Genomic DNA, 19,815 nt, shown 5'->3' on the forward strand with positions numbered 1-19,815 from the left:
TAATACGGTAGCACGCGCGTGTGTGTGTGTGTGTGTGTGTGTGTGTGTGTGTGTGTGTGTGTGTGTGTGTGTGTGTGTGTGTGTGTGTGTGTGTGTGTGTGTGTGTGTGTGTGTGTGTGTGTGTGTGTGTGAAGTAAGTGTACTTGCTTTTCATGTTTGACCAACTCTTTTCCTGGCGCACAGTGCATCCATCTGCCAGCGAGATATGAGGGGCTAGGCCACACATCACCATCATCACTACCGTCAACCGGTATCCGCACACGTGATGACGTTTACGGACGAGTTAAAGCGCTCGACTATATTCATAGTTTTTTAAGTGTACGACTAACGTCACGGCACACACACCTCCATAGCGCCACCGCTTCTTTTATGCTGCAGGCACTGCGCGAGGTCATCCCTCACGTGGCCATGGAGCGCAAGCTGTCCAAGATCGAGACGCTCACGCTGGCCAAGAACTACATCATGGCGCTCACGAACGTCATCTGCGACATACGCGGCGACCCCAAGCCGTACCAGTTCTGCCCTGCCGAGTTACCGCTACACGACGACGAGGAGGACGACATCGACGAAGACGACCTCAAAGAGGACGACCTGTCTGTGAGCGACGGTGGCGCCCCCTGAGCGCCCCTTCCGCATCGCCGCCTTTGCCGCGGCAGCCAACCACCACCAGTCATCGCAAACCAAGCCGCCGTCACCGCCTCCAAGCCAAAAGAAAGCCAAGACAAGCCACCGCGGGACATGCTTTCGAATAAGGGTGTCACGTGACGTCAAGTGGGTTGTACTTTGGCGCGACGGCGGCCAATCAGACAGCGTCACTCTCGTTCTTTTCCTGCAGTAGGCAAATCTCGCTATGCATCGTTTCACCGCTGCTGTGCCGCCCTCTGTTGAGGATGCGCACAAAACGTGGTGCGCCATATTGTTTTGGGGGCGCTCAGTCTGGTTTCCCTGGCGGCAAAACTCTGGAAACACCCCCGGTCCGTTCCGTATTGGCGTGCTTTTGTCGTGTCATCTGTATCTCCATGAGTTTTGCAGACGACAAATTCGCACCTTTGAGCACACCGTGTCGAAATACGTGCGTAAACGCTGAAGATGTCTCGCTTGCGAAACTGTGACCGCGTAATCGGCGGCTTGATCGCAAGGAGCCGCAATGATGTCAGTGATGATCCCGCATACTCGCTGTGGTTTACATTAGGACGAGCATCGCTAATACTCGGGACTTTTAGAGATGTGTCTGTCTATACACTTCATTTGAAAGGACATTCCATTTTTCTTGCTTCGTAAAAAGTGTGAAAAAATGCCGGGAAAACTTCATGTCGTAGGGATGTCCCGGATGAAAATTGTTGGCATACTGAACTATGTGCTTCGTCAGTCAATGCCGTTGACTAAGCGGTTGAAAAAAAGTCATTTCAGGCCCGTGTCTAAGGGTCATCAGTGCATTTTTTCTTACGCAGCAGCGGTGTTTCATAACGCGGTCAGAAGTGCTCGACTCAACATTCATTTGAGATCCGAACTTTCTAGCTTCACTATATTTATTATCGCGTGAGATGTTTACACTGGGAACATGGTGAACGAATCTAATGTATCGATCATATCTGCATCTTTTTTAAATTTCCTATCAGCGGCGTTTGTAGGGCAGAATGAAAATCTGCGAAGGCCGAAACCAGTTTATCTTTCACGCTGGACGCAAACGCCCTGCGGTTTTTTTTGTTTTGTTTCTTTCCTTCTTGATAAGATACTGATCGCACAATCGCAACCTTTTTCATAGTTACCGATAAGTGTATCTGAGCGTGTGAGTGTAGCAATCTTTTTGTTGTTGTGGACTGAATGTTTTCTTTAGTTATCTTAGCGGGGAAGATTGCAGCTATCACGTTTTACGGAAGCACCAGATCGTTCTAGTTACTTTTGTCGAAGAATGTATCCAGTGACGTAAGCTTGGGTGCTGATTAACGACGCGATCGAATGTATCTGAACAAGCAGCAGGAGTCGAGAAAGCGTTCTTGCGTGTACATAACAGCTAGACCTTACATTACACTTCCTTGTATGTTATCACCTCCAACACGAGATCTTTATCTGTTTCGCGGGACTGGGCCGCGTGTGTTTATCTCGGAGGCTCAACATTTCATGGTGCCAACTTATATGTACTTTTTCTTTAAAAGTATGCGTCGAGAAAACAGAAGATCCCTCCTTTTACTGCTTTCATTTCATTCCACCGCGTTTAAAGGCCATACTGATATTTTTTAAATATTTTTTCTGAACCTGCCTGAACAATCAGCTTAACGAAGTGATCGCACAATTTCAGGAGCATGGGTCCAAAAGTAGCCGTAGCCGATATAATCACGCCGACGAAGACGTGTGCAAACTTACACAAAGATGAGCTTGCCTCATTAGATTTGTTGCTGTACAGGAAGCTTCCTACAGCTAGCGTCACTTTAGAGCTTCGTATAAGTGTCGCTAGGGGAGAATTCTGGCGCTAATGTTCGTTAAGTGTCTGCTGTTCACAGTGACTTCAACCTGTGAGTGCGTTATAGGCGCTTTGAGACTTTGAAACTCATCTTCGTGAGCAAACCGTAGCGCCGTAGACACATTTTGCAGTGATTGCGTGTGATGTCACAGTATCTTATTGCTTTGTGTATTTAGAAAATCATGATTGCTCGGAATTTTTCCTCTCGTATAACTTTTCTTCCCTGACCTGTCGCTCGCTAAAAAAGATCCCGCGTAGTGTTTAATTAAATTCTATCAAGTTGTACTGAAAGCACCAAAAATCCGATAGGGTATTTAGAAATGATTTATGTAAAGTAGTTGTTGATTTCTAAACCACAGGGCGTGATCCTCAACTGGACTTCAACAAAAAGTCTGTTGACAATAATATAAACTCAAAAGCACGTTTGTTGGACAATAGCGCGTGATATTTCATTAGTTTTCAACAAAAAACCTATTGACACCAATACAAACTCTGTGGCATGTTTATTTAATGACATCTACCTAGCTGGTCGGTAGCATCATCACAAGGCCTTGAGCACACTTATAACAGTCTACGTAAAGGCATGTTGATACGTGAACGACACCAGCGCCGGAGACCCCACTAGCATTTTTTTTTTCCCCTTGTACGAAATTCTAACGCCTGCTGTAAGCGGACGTTGCCACATCGACCCCACAGGGACGAGCGCTCATTGCTCGATTGTGGCAGCGTCGTCGCTTCTTCAGTTTCGAATCGATGCGTTCGATCGCGCCATCGATGCGCCACGATCGTGTCGACGAGGCAAACAACTCTTTCCTCCTCTCCACAAAAACAATTCTCGCGTTTATTTTGTTTTTTCCGTAGCGTCGTGTACCGGTTCCTTTGGACAACGTACACGAGACTTGAAAAAAAAGATGTTATTTTTGTACTCGATAGAAGTCAAGAAAAAAAAAAAGCACTGTACAGTTAGTTTTTCCTTTGCCGTTGTGTACAAGACCATTTCTCCGAGCAAAGGGCGGCACAAGAAATATTGCAGTTATCGACGCTCGCAGCGCCCCCTACGCTTGACTCGGAAACAAGTGTCGCGCGCAATTTTTTTTTCTTATCTCATTACTCCTGTGTCATTTCACATCACTGCGTTTAGTGAGTGTGAGAGAATTACAAAAGCGACAATTGCTTTTGCATCCGATGTCATATCACTGTGCAAGGCACGACCGTTCTTGTTTTCTTGCCTTGCATTGTTGTTGTTTTTTTTATTCCTTCGGCGTCTCCTTCTTCGAAGAGTGTCGTACATCGTTCGCAGGGGTGTTTCCAGAGGCCGACAGAAAACAATTTAAGTGCGCAGTGCGGGTGTCGTCTTTTTTTTTTTTTTTTTTAGTGACCATGGCTGATTCCCTTTTTTTTTTAAACGTTGATGGAGAACTTTCAGGTCCAGTAAGGTTTAAGAAGGGGGCTGCTTCCTTTATTAGTTGTCTGAAATTATTGTTTTATTCCTATTTTTTTATATCTATAAACTGACTCTTGCGTCGCTTCATTCCGTAAGTTGCCTTGCCGCATGTCGACTGTCATGAATAACATTCTCTTGATTGTCGTGTCGGGGTCGGCAGTGATGTTCTTTGACTGCTATTTTGTAGTTGCGATTAATGTAAAGATCACAGAACGTTTGACCGTATGTGTAATGTGTCTGAGATGATGACGATGTTCTCTGTGCCAATGATGTTTGAGATATTGTCGCGCTGTTTTTGGAGGGAACAAAATGGGGCGGATGCAGTTACGTTAAGTAAGATTGCGCACGAGAGAGTAGCAGAACTTTCTGTGCAAATGGCGCCGACAAATGACCAACTACTAAGGAGAAAGAGGCTTTAGATCCCTAACAGGTAGTCGTGTGAGAGTGTTGCAGATAAGTTGGCGATAGTTATCTTATCGCAGCTCATTGCAATATTACGTTATGGAAGTGCGCCCGACACCCCTTAGACTTCAATATGGCTGACACTTTCTGGAGCTGACCTGTGTGATAGAAACTCACTTTTCGGCAATTAGTGGCTCGAGTCACTTTCAACAGCCTGCGCCACTGACCGCAGCCAAGCGTCGCATTGACGTGTGGCTGTTAGGCATGGGGCACGCATGTTAGGCTTGGCGCACGCATGTTAGGCTTAGACGAACGACCTTCCACACTGGACCTCGGCGGACAGCTAAGTTTTGTGATGACGTCACCGTTCTTAGACATCCGCACTGCGCGCCTTTGGTGCTGCGCGCCGCTTGTTCTCTGCGCATACAGCGTGCGCAGAGTGCATCGCTATCTGTCTCTCTTTTGCCATCACAGTCGCCGAAACGTCAGCGCAGCGGCCGAGCTGCTGACGTCATCACTCTCTGTCGACAACTCAAAATCTCTGCGAGCCAATCGGATGTCATACCACGGGCTGACTGACAATCGGCGCCACATAGGGGGCGCTGCGCACGCTCCCACGTGCGCGGCCTTCCCCGCCCGGAAGTGACGTCAGCGAAGGGACTGCGTGTTGTTAGTTCCTGTGGTCTCGCAAGCATTTTTCTTGCTCTTGTTTTTGTTCTTTTGGTTCTTGTCTCGTTTTTTTTTCCAACGCGCGTTCAGCCTGGTGTGCTCGTGTGCAATTGTCTCAGGTTTGCGTCGTGCAGTGTTAAATGTGCGTGTTGTGTATTACTGTACTATTACGACTCTTATTGTGTGAAAGCTGTGACTATGCAAGTTTAGCTTTGCCGCTCTCCCCACCTCCTCCTTAGCTCCCCCTATCCTTCCCCAAAAACCCGATCTTTCCTCGCACCCTTTCCTCCTTCTTCTCTTCCCTCCTCTCTCAATCCCTCCAGTCAGTCGTCCATACTCTCGCTTATGCAGGCGTCCAAGGGGCCGAACATATACTGTACTTATAGTCGTCGCAGTGTTGTGTACCAGTATCGAATCTTGGGCAGCGAGCGTTGCTTTTGCTATCGCCTAATATCGGGGTGCTTCTCTCCCATCCGGAAAACGAGATCCTGCGAACAGCGGCGGTGACATCAGGACTCGGCAACGAGTCTTCTGCATGAGGTACCTCATCACGAACACGGTGTACTTACCGTACACGACATTCCAAGAACATGTTACGGCATTCCAACATGCTGGGTTACAGGAAGTCTACGGTCGAGACGTTCGGTGTGATTAACCACCACGCATAGTTTCGGATTCATCGTGTCGTCCTCCGGACGTTAGACGTGTAAAGCCGCGACTTCTCTGGCTGTACTCTTTCAGGGTAAAGGCGCGTCGCAAAGTGGTCGGTCGTGGCTTGTACCTTCAGGTGCATCTTAGGAGCGTTAGCGAGATTCGTGGAGGAAATCTTGGCGCACCTAGCGGTGCGGCAGTCTCTGCACAAAGCCCTGAAAGTGAGCTGTACCTGAGGGCTTAGTTGAATATTCAGGTCAGAGATGGCGTCGTTCATCATGGTCTTCACTCGAACCTGTTCACTCTCGGTCCGATCGGCTAGGATCTTAAGCGTGAGAGCACGAATGTGATAAGAAGGCCGATGTCTGTGTTGTCACACAGATTTCGTACTAAGGCTGGTTCAGAACAGTTAGTGAGTGCACTGTATTCGTACATGTTCAGAGTTGCGTAGACAGTTAAGGTTGGCGAATCACTGGGAAGGAGGAGTCCGGCTTTGCTGCCTCTAGGCAGCGGAAAGAAAGGCGATCTTTGCGTGAAAGATGTGACGAAAGCTTGTTACGTAACTATGCTGAAAACCTCTCAGGTCAGCGCTGTTTCCCTTCGAGAACCAACAGCTTTTCGCCCTAAGAGACACGTTTTCGATCACGTGATCTTCATCAGACACCTCCCCACACTCTCCACTTTCCAAGGCCCGATGTATTCGGACCTGTTCCTTCTGACGTCACTTTCGTTCCCACATTCGCCCTACGTATATAAAAAAAAGAGAAGGGTACCTGCTAAACCTCCGTACGTTACGACCATCGCTCACGCGGGATAGCTCTCGCGCATGCGCACTTGTGACGACAGTCTCGTCGTGTCGCCGCTTGCAGACATCCTGCTACGTGGGCAACATGCCCTTTTGCAATTCGCATAACGCTGTCTACGTAGTGTAAGACTTTCTGTATTCGTTATTACGATTCCCTCATTTCCCTCAAATTCTGTCAGTTTTCAGTCCGGTTAGTACATGAAACAGGAACAATACTTTATTCGTAGAACGGAACCATATCGCAGAACGATGTTGCCTAGCGCCATCTCGCGCAGATCCAGAGCCAAGCCCTGCTAAAAGATATATCATACAAATGTATTCCCCGCCACATGTAGCAGATGTGCAGTACACCCTGTAATCCCATTCCTCTCTAAATGTAATTAATCACTGTGTCAATCATCAGTCATGTGATCTCCCAGGGATTCTTACAAAGCAAGCTCTTCTAGGAGCTCAGTTACTGGTAATCCCTTTGTTTTGCGTTTCACATTGCCGGAATGGTTTAGCTGGGCTGGTGACCGTTCAGTAAACATAGAAGGGCATGCGACTTTGCTTACTGGTTCCAGGACTCATTAAGGATATCTGTCTTCTAGAAGAGGGAGCACAGGCGCTAGGTATTTTTGTTGTTGTTTACTGCTCGAAACATTCCATCTGTTGATACTCACGCGGGTGCATACTCCTTGTGGAAAAGTGTTCTCTTGAAATCAGATTGTCGCAATGTGGACGTAGAAGAGCTCCGGAATGAAAGGATAAGCCGAAGGCAGATATCTTTCTGAGTAGCAGCGACTCGCGAAAGTTCATCGCATCGACATCGACAATAAAATGTCTGCGTTTCGGGGCATAGCGATCATTCAGAGATAAGCGCGGGTAATGGAACATCCGCCATGTCAACTCGACTGGCTGTCACTCACTTTCACCACATTGATTGATTGATTGATTGATTGATTGATTGATTGATTGATTGATTGATTGATTGATTGATTGATTGATTGATTGATTGATTGATTGATTGATTGATTGAAAATGGCAGCAACATCCTCGCCGCCAACTTTTTCACATTTGTTCTCCACACAACATACGACACACATCCAGGGATGGAAGAATAGTGCCACAGGCCGCCTGCAAAAAAGTTCCCTGCACATATCCTTGTTACGATAAAAAGCCTTCTAACGCGCTTTACTCAGTCAATCGAGCTAAAAACGCCAAAGCCCACAAGCCTACTATGCGGATCCTTATCTAGAAATTCTCTTATGCGAAATGTGCATTTTCAAAATGTCATTAAATACAGCGTGATTAACTTTATGCATATGCTCTCCCTAAAGCTTACAATCAAGTCCGACTATCCTTTTTTTATTATATTTTCATAACTATTGTATTCAACTACATTCTAGTTAAGGTGAGGCAAATGTCGCAGAATATACATCGGCAACTCTTCTTTGCTTTCCAGGTTCAGTGTCGAAAGAACTATCAAGAAGGCTGCATTAACTATTATGTGTGTGTATTCTTTAAGACGTTCGTGGTGATGTTGCCTTATTTTAATTTCGCGTTTCATTGTCCTCAAGCTCAAACCGCAGTTGTTCACTATTATTATTGACTTTGGGTATAGCTTCACTTATCTACCAGTATCTCTCCACTATTACCAACGTCGCATTTAAGATTTCCTTATGATAATAAGGTAGGCGGGCGCCCCATTGTTGCCTAGAGTCTGCTGTTGATTCCCCGGGGCTCCTTGGCTAACTATTATTCAGCGGCGCACAGACGCTACACCTGCAATGCACATTCAAAACAACCGATCGACTAGGGGTAATTGTCTTGCACGATGGTCGAATAAGGAGAAAGGTTAGAGATACAAGACAAGGCACCATAAATCAACGAAGCCAATCTGTGTGTCGGCTGGCGCCTACAAACCGAAGCAGACATAATCCATATACGCTTGTGCAGACTAATGAGTAGCTTTAACCATTTTCTGTTAATATAAGTTAGCATTGAAAGACTGGCATGCGTAAGAAGCGTTGCGTTACAGGTTAAGGATGAGTCTATGCATGTCCATAGAAGGGAAAACAGCGCGAATTTTTGGACGAACCCTGACAAAAGGGAGACAGACGACGACAGGCGCTGCATGTCGGCGTGTTTGGAAGTTCTCCCGAAAGCTACTCATTGTTGCGTACAAAGCGCGTCGTACGCTAGTGACAAAAAGAAAAAAAGTGCATTCAACAATCACGTGGCACCTTTTTTTTCGCATAGTCGTTATCTTAGGCTACGTAGTCTCCGAGTGTACAATCAGAGCCGCGTTGTACGGTGTATAGTTTCGTTTTCTTAGGTTATTAGGTTTAGAGACGGCGCGGTAGGCGCTTGTCAGGCGAGCTGTCAAACCACAACGTTACATCTATTTATCCAGTACAACATTGTGTGCAGACGTTTTGTAGCGTCAGTCACTCGCGGCGAGGATGGCTTGCCTCGACGCATCACACAATTTGACGTCGCGGCGTTCGCCGAGACGCCCGAGGCGACGCGAAAACACGGTTTACCGAAGGACCAAGCTTTACACGAACGAAAAGAAAAAAAAGGAACAAACCGCCTGACGACTATCGTTTTATCTTTTAGTATAGCTTCTTTATTTGCTTCTTTATTCGATGATAGAGTTACCTCCGCGGAAGATACGTAGAAAATCGTGGGAGCCACTATAAACGTGGTCGTCGGAAAGGCTTGCGTCCAATTCTCCAGATAAGGCTAATCACTAAAAGACCAATCACTATGTCTCTATATACGCTGGCGTCTGTCAATCGCTTCTGACAGTCTTGAAGTGTGTCCTTCAACGTTCGTTGTACACGGTATGCATAGGCGTGCGGAAGGTTCTCTATTAGGGGGAGGGGGGAAGCAAGGTTTCACAGCAGCGCCATGCCCCCCCCCCTTCCCCCCACCCTATTGGAAGGGTCCGAAAGAAAAGCCTCTCAATGGATGCAAACATGAGAATGAAGAATGACGTGTTGCTCACAACGGCCTGCCATTGGTCCCCGACTTTCCAGGGGGTATAAAGGCGGGAAGTAAACCGTTCTTGGAACGCAGCATCAGGGGTTCGTCGGGAATGTCGAAAATTTGCGTGACCATAACCCTCCACATTAGTCAATGATGGTACAGGTGCGCCTGAGTAAAGACATGAGGTTGACTTGGCGCCTTCGTTACGTGATGAGAACGGAGGCGCCCCTCCCCCTCTCTCTTCCCCTGTGCGCACGCCTATGCCGGTATGCTTGACGAGTAAGCCAATCAACGTAGTCACATTTCAGCCCAGAACCTAGTGTCCATACCCCCTCAGTGCTTTTCTCGGTGGCAATTCCTTACAATCGTACGCTCTATGTCGATATCCACGCGGACTACATCCTGGAAAGCTCGGTATCTTCGTTAGCTCGGTCAGTGCAACTATCAGCGGGTGTCGCTCGGTGTCCCTCTCCGCTAAGTGCCCGTATATCTGCCATGTTGTTTAAACTACGATGTATCTTTGGCAATCAGCATATCACGGCAAACGATCAATGCGCGAGTAAAAAAAAAAAAACTGTACATTCCGCCTTCGTGTGACCGACTCGCCGTATTTACCCGATATCTACCCGAATTCTACACGTGTTGATGTTCTTTCGGCGGTTGTAGCCGTAGCGTGTTTCATTGCTCGTAGTCACTTCGATGCATTGTAGCTAACCGTGCTGACAAAAGCTTCGTGAATGCAAGAGTCGTCGTACAGACGTAGTATCAGTCGTAACGTTCTCATAACCTGAACAGGTTTGTCGCTTCTCGCTGAAACGATTCTGTTGACCCGAAAGCCCTGACAGCTGCGTTGTGACTTCACTAACCTCATACTATTTAATCAATTTCCGTAAGGAAAGTCTATGGGTTTCTTTATATATTTTTAATTTAAATCTGTAAAATATCTGCTGGCAGTGAGCTAAAGCCAGCTGTGTTGCGAAATTGCTAGCGATTTACTTTCAATATTTGCCACGGGCTGATGGCCTTTCACGTTGAACGGTGCGATCGTCATCCTCATTTGCCAAAAAAAAAGAAGAAAGGGATAAACTTCAGAACTGGCGACGTTTGTGGACAGTTACCGTGACCGAGGGTTGTGTTTCTTGTTTTCTAGTTATGTGCATTACTGATGACAAACAAATATTTGTTAGAAGGTAGTTGAGTTGACTCGACTGCGCTCTTATTCAGGTTCTAGGTAAATTGCCACCTATAACCAGGAAGCTAGACGAAAGGAACTAGTCTCCTGGCTATATCCACCACTTTACTGCAGGGCACGAATAAGATTACATAAATGAACAGGTTATAACATTTACCTGTGAACTCGCTCGCTGTACTGCGGTTAGGGCGCACGTGTGAGATCTGATATCGAGAGACATAACCACTCACCCTTGTGTATCAGCGTTGAATGTTGTCAGGATCAAAACGTGAGAGTTCAGTAATCGATAACCTCAAAGACGACCGCCAATCCTCATTGCTGCCTACTACTCGGGGTCCTTCCAAGTGACGTCACGCGGTGTAAATTTCCGGCACGTAGCCTCCTCCTTCTCTTCCTCCTTGAAGATGCCAGTGGCGTGTGTGTATGCTTCCCAATACGTCGACGGCGCGTGACGAAACGCCGCGATAACCCTCGTACGCGTGAATGAAGGAGTAGCCGCTTGCTTGTCTATCCAACAGGCATCGTGGCGCCATCTAGGGCTCGTTGTCTTCTTCCTCCTCAGTGCTGCAGGTGGTGTATGTGCTTCCCAATGTGTCCACGGTGTGACCAAAAAACGACACCCTGTTTGTCGTACACGGAAACGAAGTCTAAAAAAGGAGTAGCCGCATGTTCGTCTAACTAGCAGGCTCTTTAAGTCAGCTAGTTGTGTTCTTCTCTCCTCAACGGTGCAAGTGGTCCGCATTTTCGTCGACGATGGGACGAAAACGTCATGTTGTTTATTGTACGCGTGAGTGAAGTCGGGAGAGGAGTAGCCACACGCTCCTCTAACCAGCAGGCTCGTTGAGTCATCTAGTGGTCGTTGTGTGTGCTCTCTCCTGAATGATGCAGTGTACGCGCCGATTGGTAGACGACGTGACGCTAACGTCACGCCGTCTTCCATAAGCGACCGAAGTCGGCAGAGGAGTAGCTGCATGCTCGTCCATACCGGCAGGCTCGTTGCGTCAGCTATTGCTAGTTGTGTGTTCTCTCTCCCGAACGGTGCAAGTGGTGTGCGCATGCGTGCCGGTTTGTAGACAAAGTGACGAGAACGTTACGCGATCTCTCGTACACGTGAGTGACGTCGAAAGAGGAGTAGCCGCACGTCTGTCTATACCGGCAGGCTCGTTGCGTCAGCTAGTGGTCGTTCTGTGTTCTCTCTTTCCGGAATGGTGTAAGGGGTGTGCGTATGCGTGCCGATCTGTAGACGGCGTGACGTTTGTGTCACGTGACTGAAGTCCGAAGAGTAGCGGTACGCTCGTCTAACCAGCAGGCCTGTTGCGCCAGCTAGTGCTCGTTGTGTAAAGACCTTCGAAAGGATTTTGCTGCTCTTGTCTCAGCGCCTCGTCGTTGTCGTTGTCGCTGTCACCATGTTCGATGCTGTGCGGTTTTGTGTCGTTTGCCGAGCGCTGGCGACGACAACCGTGAATGTGACTCCGAATTACGTAAACCACTGTACCAGCCGAAGTGTGTGACTAACTGGGCGCGGTTTTTTTTTTTTTCAGACGCAGCTTTCGCTTGTCTCAGGCTTGATCAGTTGGACCGTGCTTCTGGAGATGTATATCTTTAAAACTGTATCATTTCTTTTTTTTTTTCCTTAAGGAACATGTAGCAGCTGGTGGTGACATTTTCTAGCACACTTGTCGCATAGTGCTTCGTAGTTTGACGACATAGCAAAAAATTGTGTTCTTGTTAATAACAAGCGTTGACCTACTGTACGTGCTTGCTTCTAGCTCAGAATTCGTCTGCGAGTTTCGCAACTGAAACTGACGACATCAATGTGCGTCACAGAGTAGTCACTCCTTTGTCCCTTTTTTTTCTTTTTTTCACGGCATGAATTTCGTGCCAGAAACAAGCAGTAACTTGACAAAGAAGCTTTTTTTCTCGCTAAACAAGCGTCAACAAGTGTTAACGGAATCTACAGCGCGGTCCACTGTTAAAGGGAACACTCGAACGATCACCTTCCATATTGCTAGCCTCCTAACTGCTAGTGGATGAGGAAAAATTGTTTGTGCACGCCACTATTCTGTCAAAAGGAGTCCGAACTGCCAACCGCCAGTAGTTTTATGCGGATGTAAGCCCTTATGCTTCTGCGAGAGAGCGAAATCCGGCCATGCCCCGCACGCAAGTGTTCCCTTTAACAGTGGACCAGTCTGTACGTACCTTAGGTGTGCATGTAGGCAACCGTCAACTAGAGCTAACTATTGTTTCACTAGATGTTACCCTGTTTGCGAAAATATATCACGTGGTATCGCCGAAACACTTGTATTCAGTGGTCCCGACCTTGTCAACAAGCGTCAGCTGCGTTCGAAACGGGCCCGCTGCTGTAGATCCTTTTTTTTTGCTGCGGACTGTGAATGTGATTACCCGGAGGTCATTGCGCTGGTTGTTCATGTACGCAACTGTACGTACGTTCACGTGTTCATACGCATTTTTTTTTTTGTTTCATCCGAATCACCGCTTCTTACTGAAAGTGCGGTGTCTGGAGATTCATTTACTCGACGAACTGCCTGTCTGTGTTCTAGCTCCACAACGATCCTTGTAAGAGTCCAGGACTGGGCAGCGAACTGTTCCACGCACGGTTTTTTTTCCATGAGCGATAAACAAAACGTCGTTTATGACGATAGCCATTTCTTCTGCGTTCTCGCGGTTTGTAGAGAGTTTTAGCTGACCGGAAACCCCCGACTTAGTGTGCGGCCCCGAGCAACAGGCGTCAAACGCGTGCGCAAAGTGTCTGTCAATGGGTCTTCCGCGTGCGCAGTCACCTCGACACTATAGCGTACATTACTCTGTAACCGCTTTCGCAATCATCTATGCCACTCTCTTATTTGTCAAGCTCTTAGGTGCAGTGGCGTACAGTTTCGCGTTTTGTACGCCGGTGCTTCAAAAAACCTCACAGCGAGTTTTAGGGAACCTAATTACAGGAAAGGAGGTACGTAAGACACCTGTTGTATGACGTCACAAATATCCAGCAGGGAGACGCTCGATACGTCGTTAACGTTCTTTAGTCAAGTATGATGCTTAGCTCAAGGTGTCGTGCGATTCATGAGATAGCCACGCCTCCCGAAAACTGCCTATTATGTAGTCATCAGAGATGTGGCAGCAAATTCCTTTAATTGGGTTTTCCCTCCGAAGCCACGTGCTAAAGGCGAATCTGAGCGCCTAATAATTCATGAACTCAAATTGCTCTGCGATGTCCTTATTAAAGTGTAGTTGATATGCCTCGGAAAGTTACGTTGCTCTAAAACTTCCTAATAAGCACTAGCACACTATACTTGAGGGATTATACATCCTGTAAAGTTCGTATATGACTCTTTCGTAAATGTACCCCGAAATCCCGAAATACGTGTTCTGCACTGAACTGGTACTATTGCTCGGGTGGTGTGCTCGGGACGCCGTATATTAGAGAGTTTTAGTGCACCGCAAACACGCAATCACAGCAAAATCCTGTCTCATCAGGAGCTGGTAACTGTGTACCATTGAAATGGATTCGTTAATTCACTTCCCTTAATTTCAGGGTTACGTTTTTATGGGCAGCACACTAAAAATCCCTAATACTTCATCTTGTTTTTTTTAAGAAGTGGGAACTTTGCAATGCAGCAATGGATATGTTAATTCACTCCCAGTCATGTCCACTTCCTATATCCTAGTATACGTAGAGTTATTACGGGCGGCTCACTCAAGCTGCCTGAAATTCTAGTGGTTTTTATTTTTTTTTTAACCTAGATCTGGGCGTCACATGCTACCTGGACCCATGCTTGCAATTCACTGGCCGTGTTCAGTTGTTAGATTGCAGTCACGTAAAGTTTTCATGTGGGGCACTCTAAAGCTCCCTAAATCCTACCGTCTTTATTCCTTAAATTGCATTAAGGTAAAGTTTTGATCCGCGGTGCACCAAAACTCCCTAACGTCCCAGCGTTCCGTATACGCTTACCGAAATATTGCAAACTCCGCGCACGCTGTAACCAGCACGCGAATTTCCCTCTCGAGGTGATGCCCTGAAGTCGAGGCAGCTCATCGTGCTCTGCAGATGTTCCGATTGTTTTGTGCGGCATTGGCTTTAGAATACATACGCCTCCAGCTGTCACTTTAGAGGTCGCCTACCTGCTGTGAGAACACATGTTCCGCGCGCAAGGACGGAATGAATGCGGCTACCACCGAGTGGCACGTGCATTGCTGAGGCTTTGTCCACGTCGACGCAGGTGTTTCAATGATTTCTTTTGCTTTGCTCCCTTTCCTTTCCCTTCCCTTCCTTCTTCTTTCTTTCTTTCTTTCTTTCTTTCTTTCTTTCTTTCTTTCTTTCTTTCTTTCTTTCTTTCTTTCTTTCTTTCTTTCTTTCTTATTACGACCTTCTACAGAGGACGTCGGCTTGCTCGAAGTGCTCTCAAAGTTCGTTCACTCGTTTGTCGAGGGCACCGTTATTAACGCGATAACGTTAAGGAGCTCGTTTCGCGGAAATTCTGGTGTCGGCGTCGCCGTCGTTGGTTGTGAGCGCAAAATCAGCGTGTCTCTTCTGTCTCCTGTCTTTCTGAATATCTCTTTTTTTTTCTTTCAAGCGCTGCTTTCGACGCTTTGTTCAAAGCTGATTTGCGTGTAAGGACAATTTTCTTCAACTTTGTTTTTTTTTTCATTCTGCAGTTTTTTTAAGCGTCAGTGGATCCTATCGCATAGCGAGACTAGTGTTTCTAGTTTGTTTTGTTTGTTTTTTTTTTCAAGCTGTTTTTGCCAAATAGGCGGGGGCGTTCATCATAAAGGTCCGGCGTTTTACGACGCCTTTATGACGTCATTTTACACCTCCAGAGGGAGATACTTCCTACAGTACTTCCGTTACCTGACCTTTTAGCACTTCCGGGCGCCGACAAGCGATGTCCTTTTCCGGATGACATGATAAATTGCAGGTCACAGAGTGCATTGATCTTAGGATGCGCTCACGTATGATAGGACAATTAAAGCAGTATTTTATGCACTAGACTTTCGTCTTTAAAGGTTCAATTCTCTAAGCGACATTCACGAAGGAAATAAAACACAAAATCAAGCTGTATCAGAATTCCGAACGAGACCTTCTAAAAGAAAAATCAAACATTGCTTTAACGTGCCGACCTATTCTATCTATCTATCTATCTATCTATCTATCTATCTATCTATCTATCTATCTATCTATCTATCTATCTACTATCTATCTATCTATCTATCTATCTATCTATCTATCTATCTATCTATCTATCTATCTATCTATCTATATCTATCTATCTATCTATCTATCTATCCGCTTCACAGCAATTTTCCAACGCCTACGCTTTTTTGCGTGGCTCATTCGTAGCGCTTTTATAGAACCTTAATCGTGCCGAACGCCTCTTACAAGGTTAGGCTGATAAGATGCGAGCTGACGCGAACCTCAAGTCATTTCCGTTGTTCGTTTAGCCCTTGCATCTAGATCTGCCGCCTAATCGCTCAGAACCACTAATTCTACGCTTTCTGGCACGCAGCAAAACCTGCCCCAAAGATTACCCACTCGAATGAATAACGCTTAGATTGTAACGCATGGTTTGTGGATGATGTATACGTTTCGTTTTTCTTCGGTTTATCTTTTACTTTTCCACGCCATAAAGTTTGCCTTCGTTTTGCTCATTAGATAAGGCGATCGCTTTTCTACACAGCTTATCTCAAAGTGCGTGCGCGAAGCCACGCAATGCAACGTTGCCAGATCCCTGACACAGCAGTAAATGCATCAGCGATTTCTCAAGATGACGCATGCAAAAAAAAAAAAAAAGAGCTACGCAGGACGCGCACAAGTTTGACTCGGCATGCTCACCAAAACCACTCCCTCGTTCTACTAGAAGACGTATTCCACATTGTTCGGCGACAATAGAACAAAAATCTCGGTGTAAGCTAGCCTCACTTCTTCACCTGCACTTTTTGTCACATGTGCGACAAATGTAAGGACTGTTGTGCTCTCCCAAGGGTCATTGTTGTTCGCGAGTTTCGGTCCAACGCAAAGAACGGTCAAGCTCGAGAAAAGGAAGGAAAAAGCCAGAACTGCTGCACATTCGCCGGGAGAAGATTCATGAACAAGTTGCGCAGTGCGCGTCTGGAGAGCTAGTTTGGTTGCAACAAAGAAAAGGAGACCTCTTTACCGCAATTCCCGCATGTTTAGATACGAAATGGGGCGCTTAAATGTCGCCTTTGTTGCGCGCGACAGATGGGAAAGAGAAACTCAAACAGGCTTGGCGCATGCGCGCGACAGGGAGCACAAAATAGATTTGACTTACCAAGGTGCACGTTGATGACAACCAGAAATATCTTTTGGTGGCTGCGTTGGAGACATTTATTCTTGATGCATTGTCTACAGTCTGTAGACTCATCTTGTTTCCAGTGAAGTCTTGAGGTCGTCTACGTAGACACATCCTGTAGACTAGTGACCATATACTTTATTGTCGAATATTGCCTCTAGGCTGGCTCAGAAATGTGCGCAGAATGACTGCGAACAATGGTACAACGTCGAAAGCACACTTGTTATTGCGACGGTCAGTTATACATGGCATAGTTTTTGCGAAGTCAGAATGGTTGGTAGGAAGTCTACAGAACGTCTACAGGATATCTCAACTGTCTTGATGGAAGTTTTGGGGTCATTAAGACACTGCTACTGGAGTTACGTTCACTGTAACCTGCTTTACGTGTTGACACACATTATAGCGCATGCCTGGTCTGTTTCTGCAAAAATAGCCGACATTTTAGTGACACACGATGACATACTACGTCTTGCAAACAGCTTTTATACGTTGTAACACCTAGTCCGTACGAATGCGGTTTTATAAGGCAATTCAGTTGCCGATGTAAAACCTATAGTCCGCGGCCTATTCCGTTTAACGGCGCCTCATTCGCTGCCCAGTCCTTCGACTGTGTCCTTATCTCTCCGTATTACTTCAGAGACATGACCTTGAGCTTGTTGCATAACAGATAACGACCGCTGTGTTCGCGTTCTCGACTATGGTTTGGCCTTAAGCGAGAGATAAGATATGTACGATGCGAGTTGTTGCTTTCTGGCTGAGTTAGAACTTTGTTATTTCTTTTACGTGCGAATGATTTAACTCTTATAGGTGCAAAGTGTGCGTGCAGTGAGCTTTCGTGTTGTTGATGTTGTTGTTGTTGTTGATGATGCTGCTGCTGATGATGCTATTTGTTTGTTTACGTTGTCTGTTTGCTTGTTTACTTGTTTGTTTGTTTTTTATAAGCGTATGCATTTTTATTACGCGTTCACGTGAAAGAAGAAAAGATGAACACATGTCACCACCCCTCCACCAGCCCTCTTCCATGATCCCGCAAAACCCGCAAGTCTTTCCTTTTTTTTTTATCCACTTCACACACAAGACAAACGAAAGTACATAGAATGAACGAAGAGAAAAAAAAGATTAAAGAAAAACACACGAAAAAAAACAACAAAACAGTTGAAACGACTAGAAACACACAAGACAACATTTGTTGATATGACGCAACCGCAGAGAGTAATATATATATATATATTTTCTATGGGTCTGGTCCCATTTGTTGACATATATTTCTATAGTGGTAAGACGGGCGTTCGTTCCACAATCGTACCGGTATAGTGTATTATATATATAATTCTATATATATATATACATATGTCTATACATGGATATATATATATATATACAACTACCTATATACAGAATGCCGCATATGGACATGCAGAAGAAAAAAAAAGACGTGTTGTTCCAGTTTCTTGGAAGATATTTGCTGTTGTCAAATAAAAATGTTTCGAAGCTCATGGCGTCATCTCACTATGGGGTTGGTGGTGCTCCCTCGAGAGATCACTTTAGGGTGCTGCATAAGCACTTTCGACAGGTGTGGAACACTGAAGTTCGAAGTATATTGGCAGTCTTGACAATGCGTGACAAGTCACGAGTTGTCGAGATACTGGAACTAAAGGCGTGTCGATATAGGCCTGACTAGCTAGGCCACCGGCACCAAGAGTACAGCAGATGACGGCGGAGAACTGCAGAAAAAAAGTGATATATATATATATATATATATATATATATATATATATATATATATATATATATATATATATATATATATATATATATAGAGAGAGAGAGAGAGAGATTGGGTATCAAGATCAATGGGTCCGTTACGATAGATGATTGAAGATAAGGATACTTTTACGAAGTGTGGTTTATTCACGTTTCGGCTGGTGGGCCAGCCTAGCTAGAGCACTGCACGGGACCGGCCCGGGCGGATAAGGGATTGTGGGATCGGGCTCGGGCCCGTGATCTTCAGGCTCAGGTCGGGCTCGGGCCTGAGCCAGGTCCGTATTGGGCCCAGGTCTCATACGTATCTGTATAATTGCGTGTGTACGTTGTTTGGCTTTGTTTTTGTTGTTTTGTGGGGTTTAACTTCCCGAAGCGACCTAGGCTATATTAAACGCCGTCGTTGAGGGCTCCGGGTAAATTAAACCACCTGGAGTTGCACAGAAGTTGCACACTACAAGACGTCTGCAATTTTGCTCCATCGGTATGCTACAAGTAATTTCAAGAAACCCCTAAGTTTCCAGCATTATAGCAAGCGAAAGACCTTCTTGGGTACCGTATAAGGAAAACAACGGTAGTCTGCCTAGATTAGGGTATATATGCTCCGGACACCCGACACGTCGCGTGCGACGGCGAGCGCTAAAGGGGCCGCCGGCTGGTTCACTACGGCGCTCTAACAGACAGTGGTTTCGGAAGCCCTTACTCCGGTCTTGCTTTAAGGCGTAACATTTTCAAAGATCGAAGGAGGTCACACGAAGATGAGGAGACAGCCATTTTCAGGGAACAGCGAGGACGGTGGCTCGCTCGCTAACGGGTGTGCCTCGCTTTGACAGATCCGTGGCACTGCGGGGGCGGTGACTCGGGGAAGAAAGGTGGAGCAAAGAACCTTCTTGTTTTGAACACGAAAACGTAGTGTACGTTGGGTGCAGTTGCCTGCCGAGGAGGCAACACGACAGCTTTAATTTATGTAACGCTGCCCAGCCTGGTGTATTCCTCCCAGAAGCAGCTAGAGCACGTTTTTTTTATTGCATTGTGATATAGATGAAGTTTGCAGGAGACTTGCTATTTTTACTCAACAGCCCTCGCTCGTATGCAGTTGATGTAGACTCAAACTAAAAATGTCTGCCATGT

The 19,815-nt window shown here is 46.2% G+C and overlaps 1 protein-coding gene across 1 annotated transcript in view; it reads left to right on the forward strand.

Moving 5' to 3' along the window:
- LOC119399836 (protein dimmed) overlaps nt 1-18,419 on the forward strand; it is a 148,139-nt gene extending 129,720 nt beyond the window's left edge. The window contains exon 6 of the mRNA XM_037666695.2: nt 379-18,419. Coding sequence (XP_037522623.1) covers nt 379-621 — 243 coding nt within the window. The 3' untranslated portion in view covers nt 622-18,419. The remainder of the gene's footprint in view (nt 1-378) is intronic.
- Nucleotides 18,420-19,815: the final 1,396 nt, after the last annotated feature.

This window comes from Rhipicephalus sanguineus, chromosome 7 (genome assembly GCF_013339695.2).
Source record: "Rhipicephalus sanguineus isolate Rsan-2018 chromosome 7, BIME_Rsan_1.4, whole genome shotgun sequence".
NCBI lineage: Eukaryota > Metazoa > Arthropoda > Arachnida > Ixodida > Ixodidae > Rhipicephalus > Rhipicephalus sanguineus.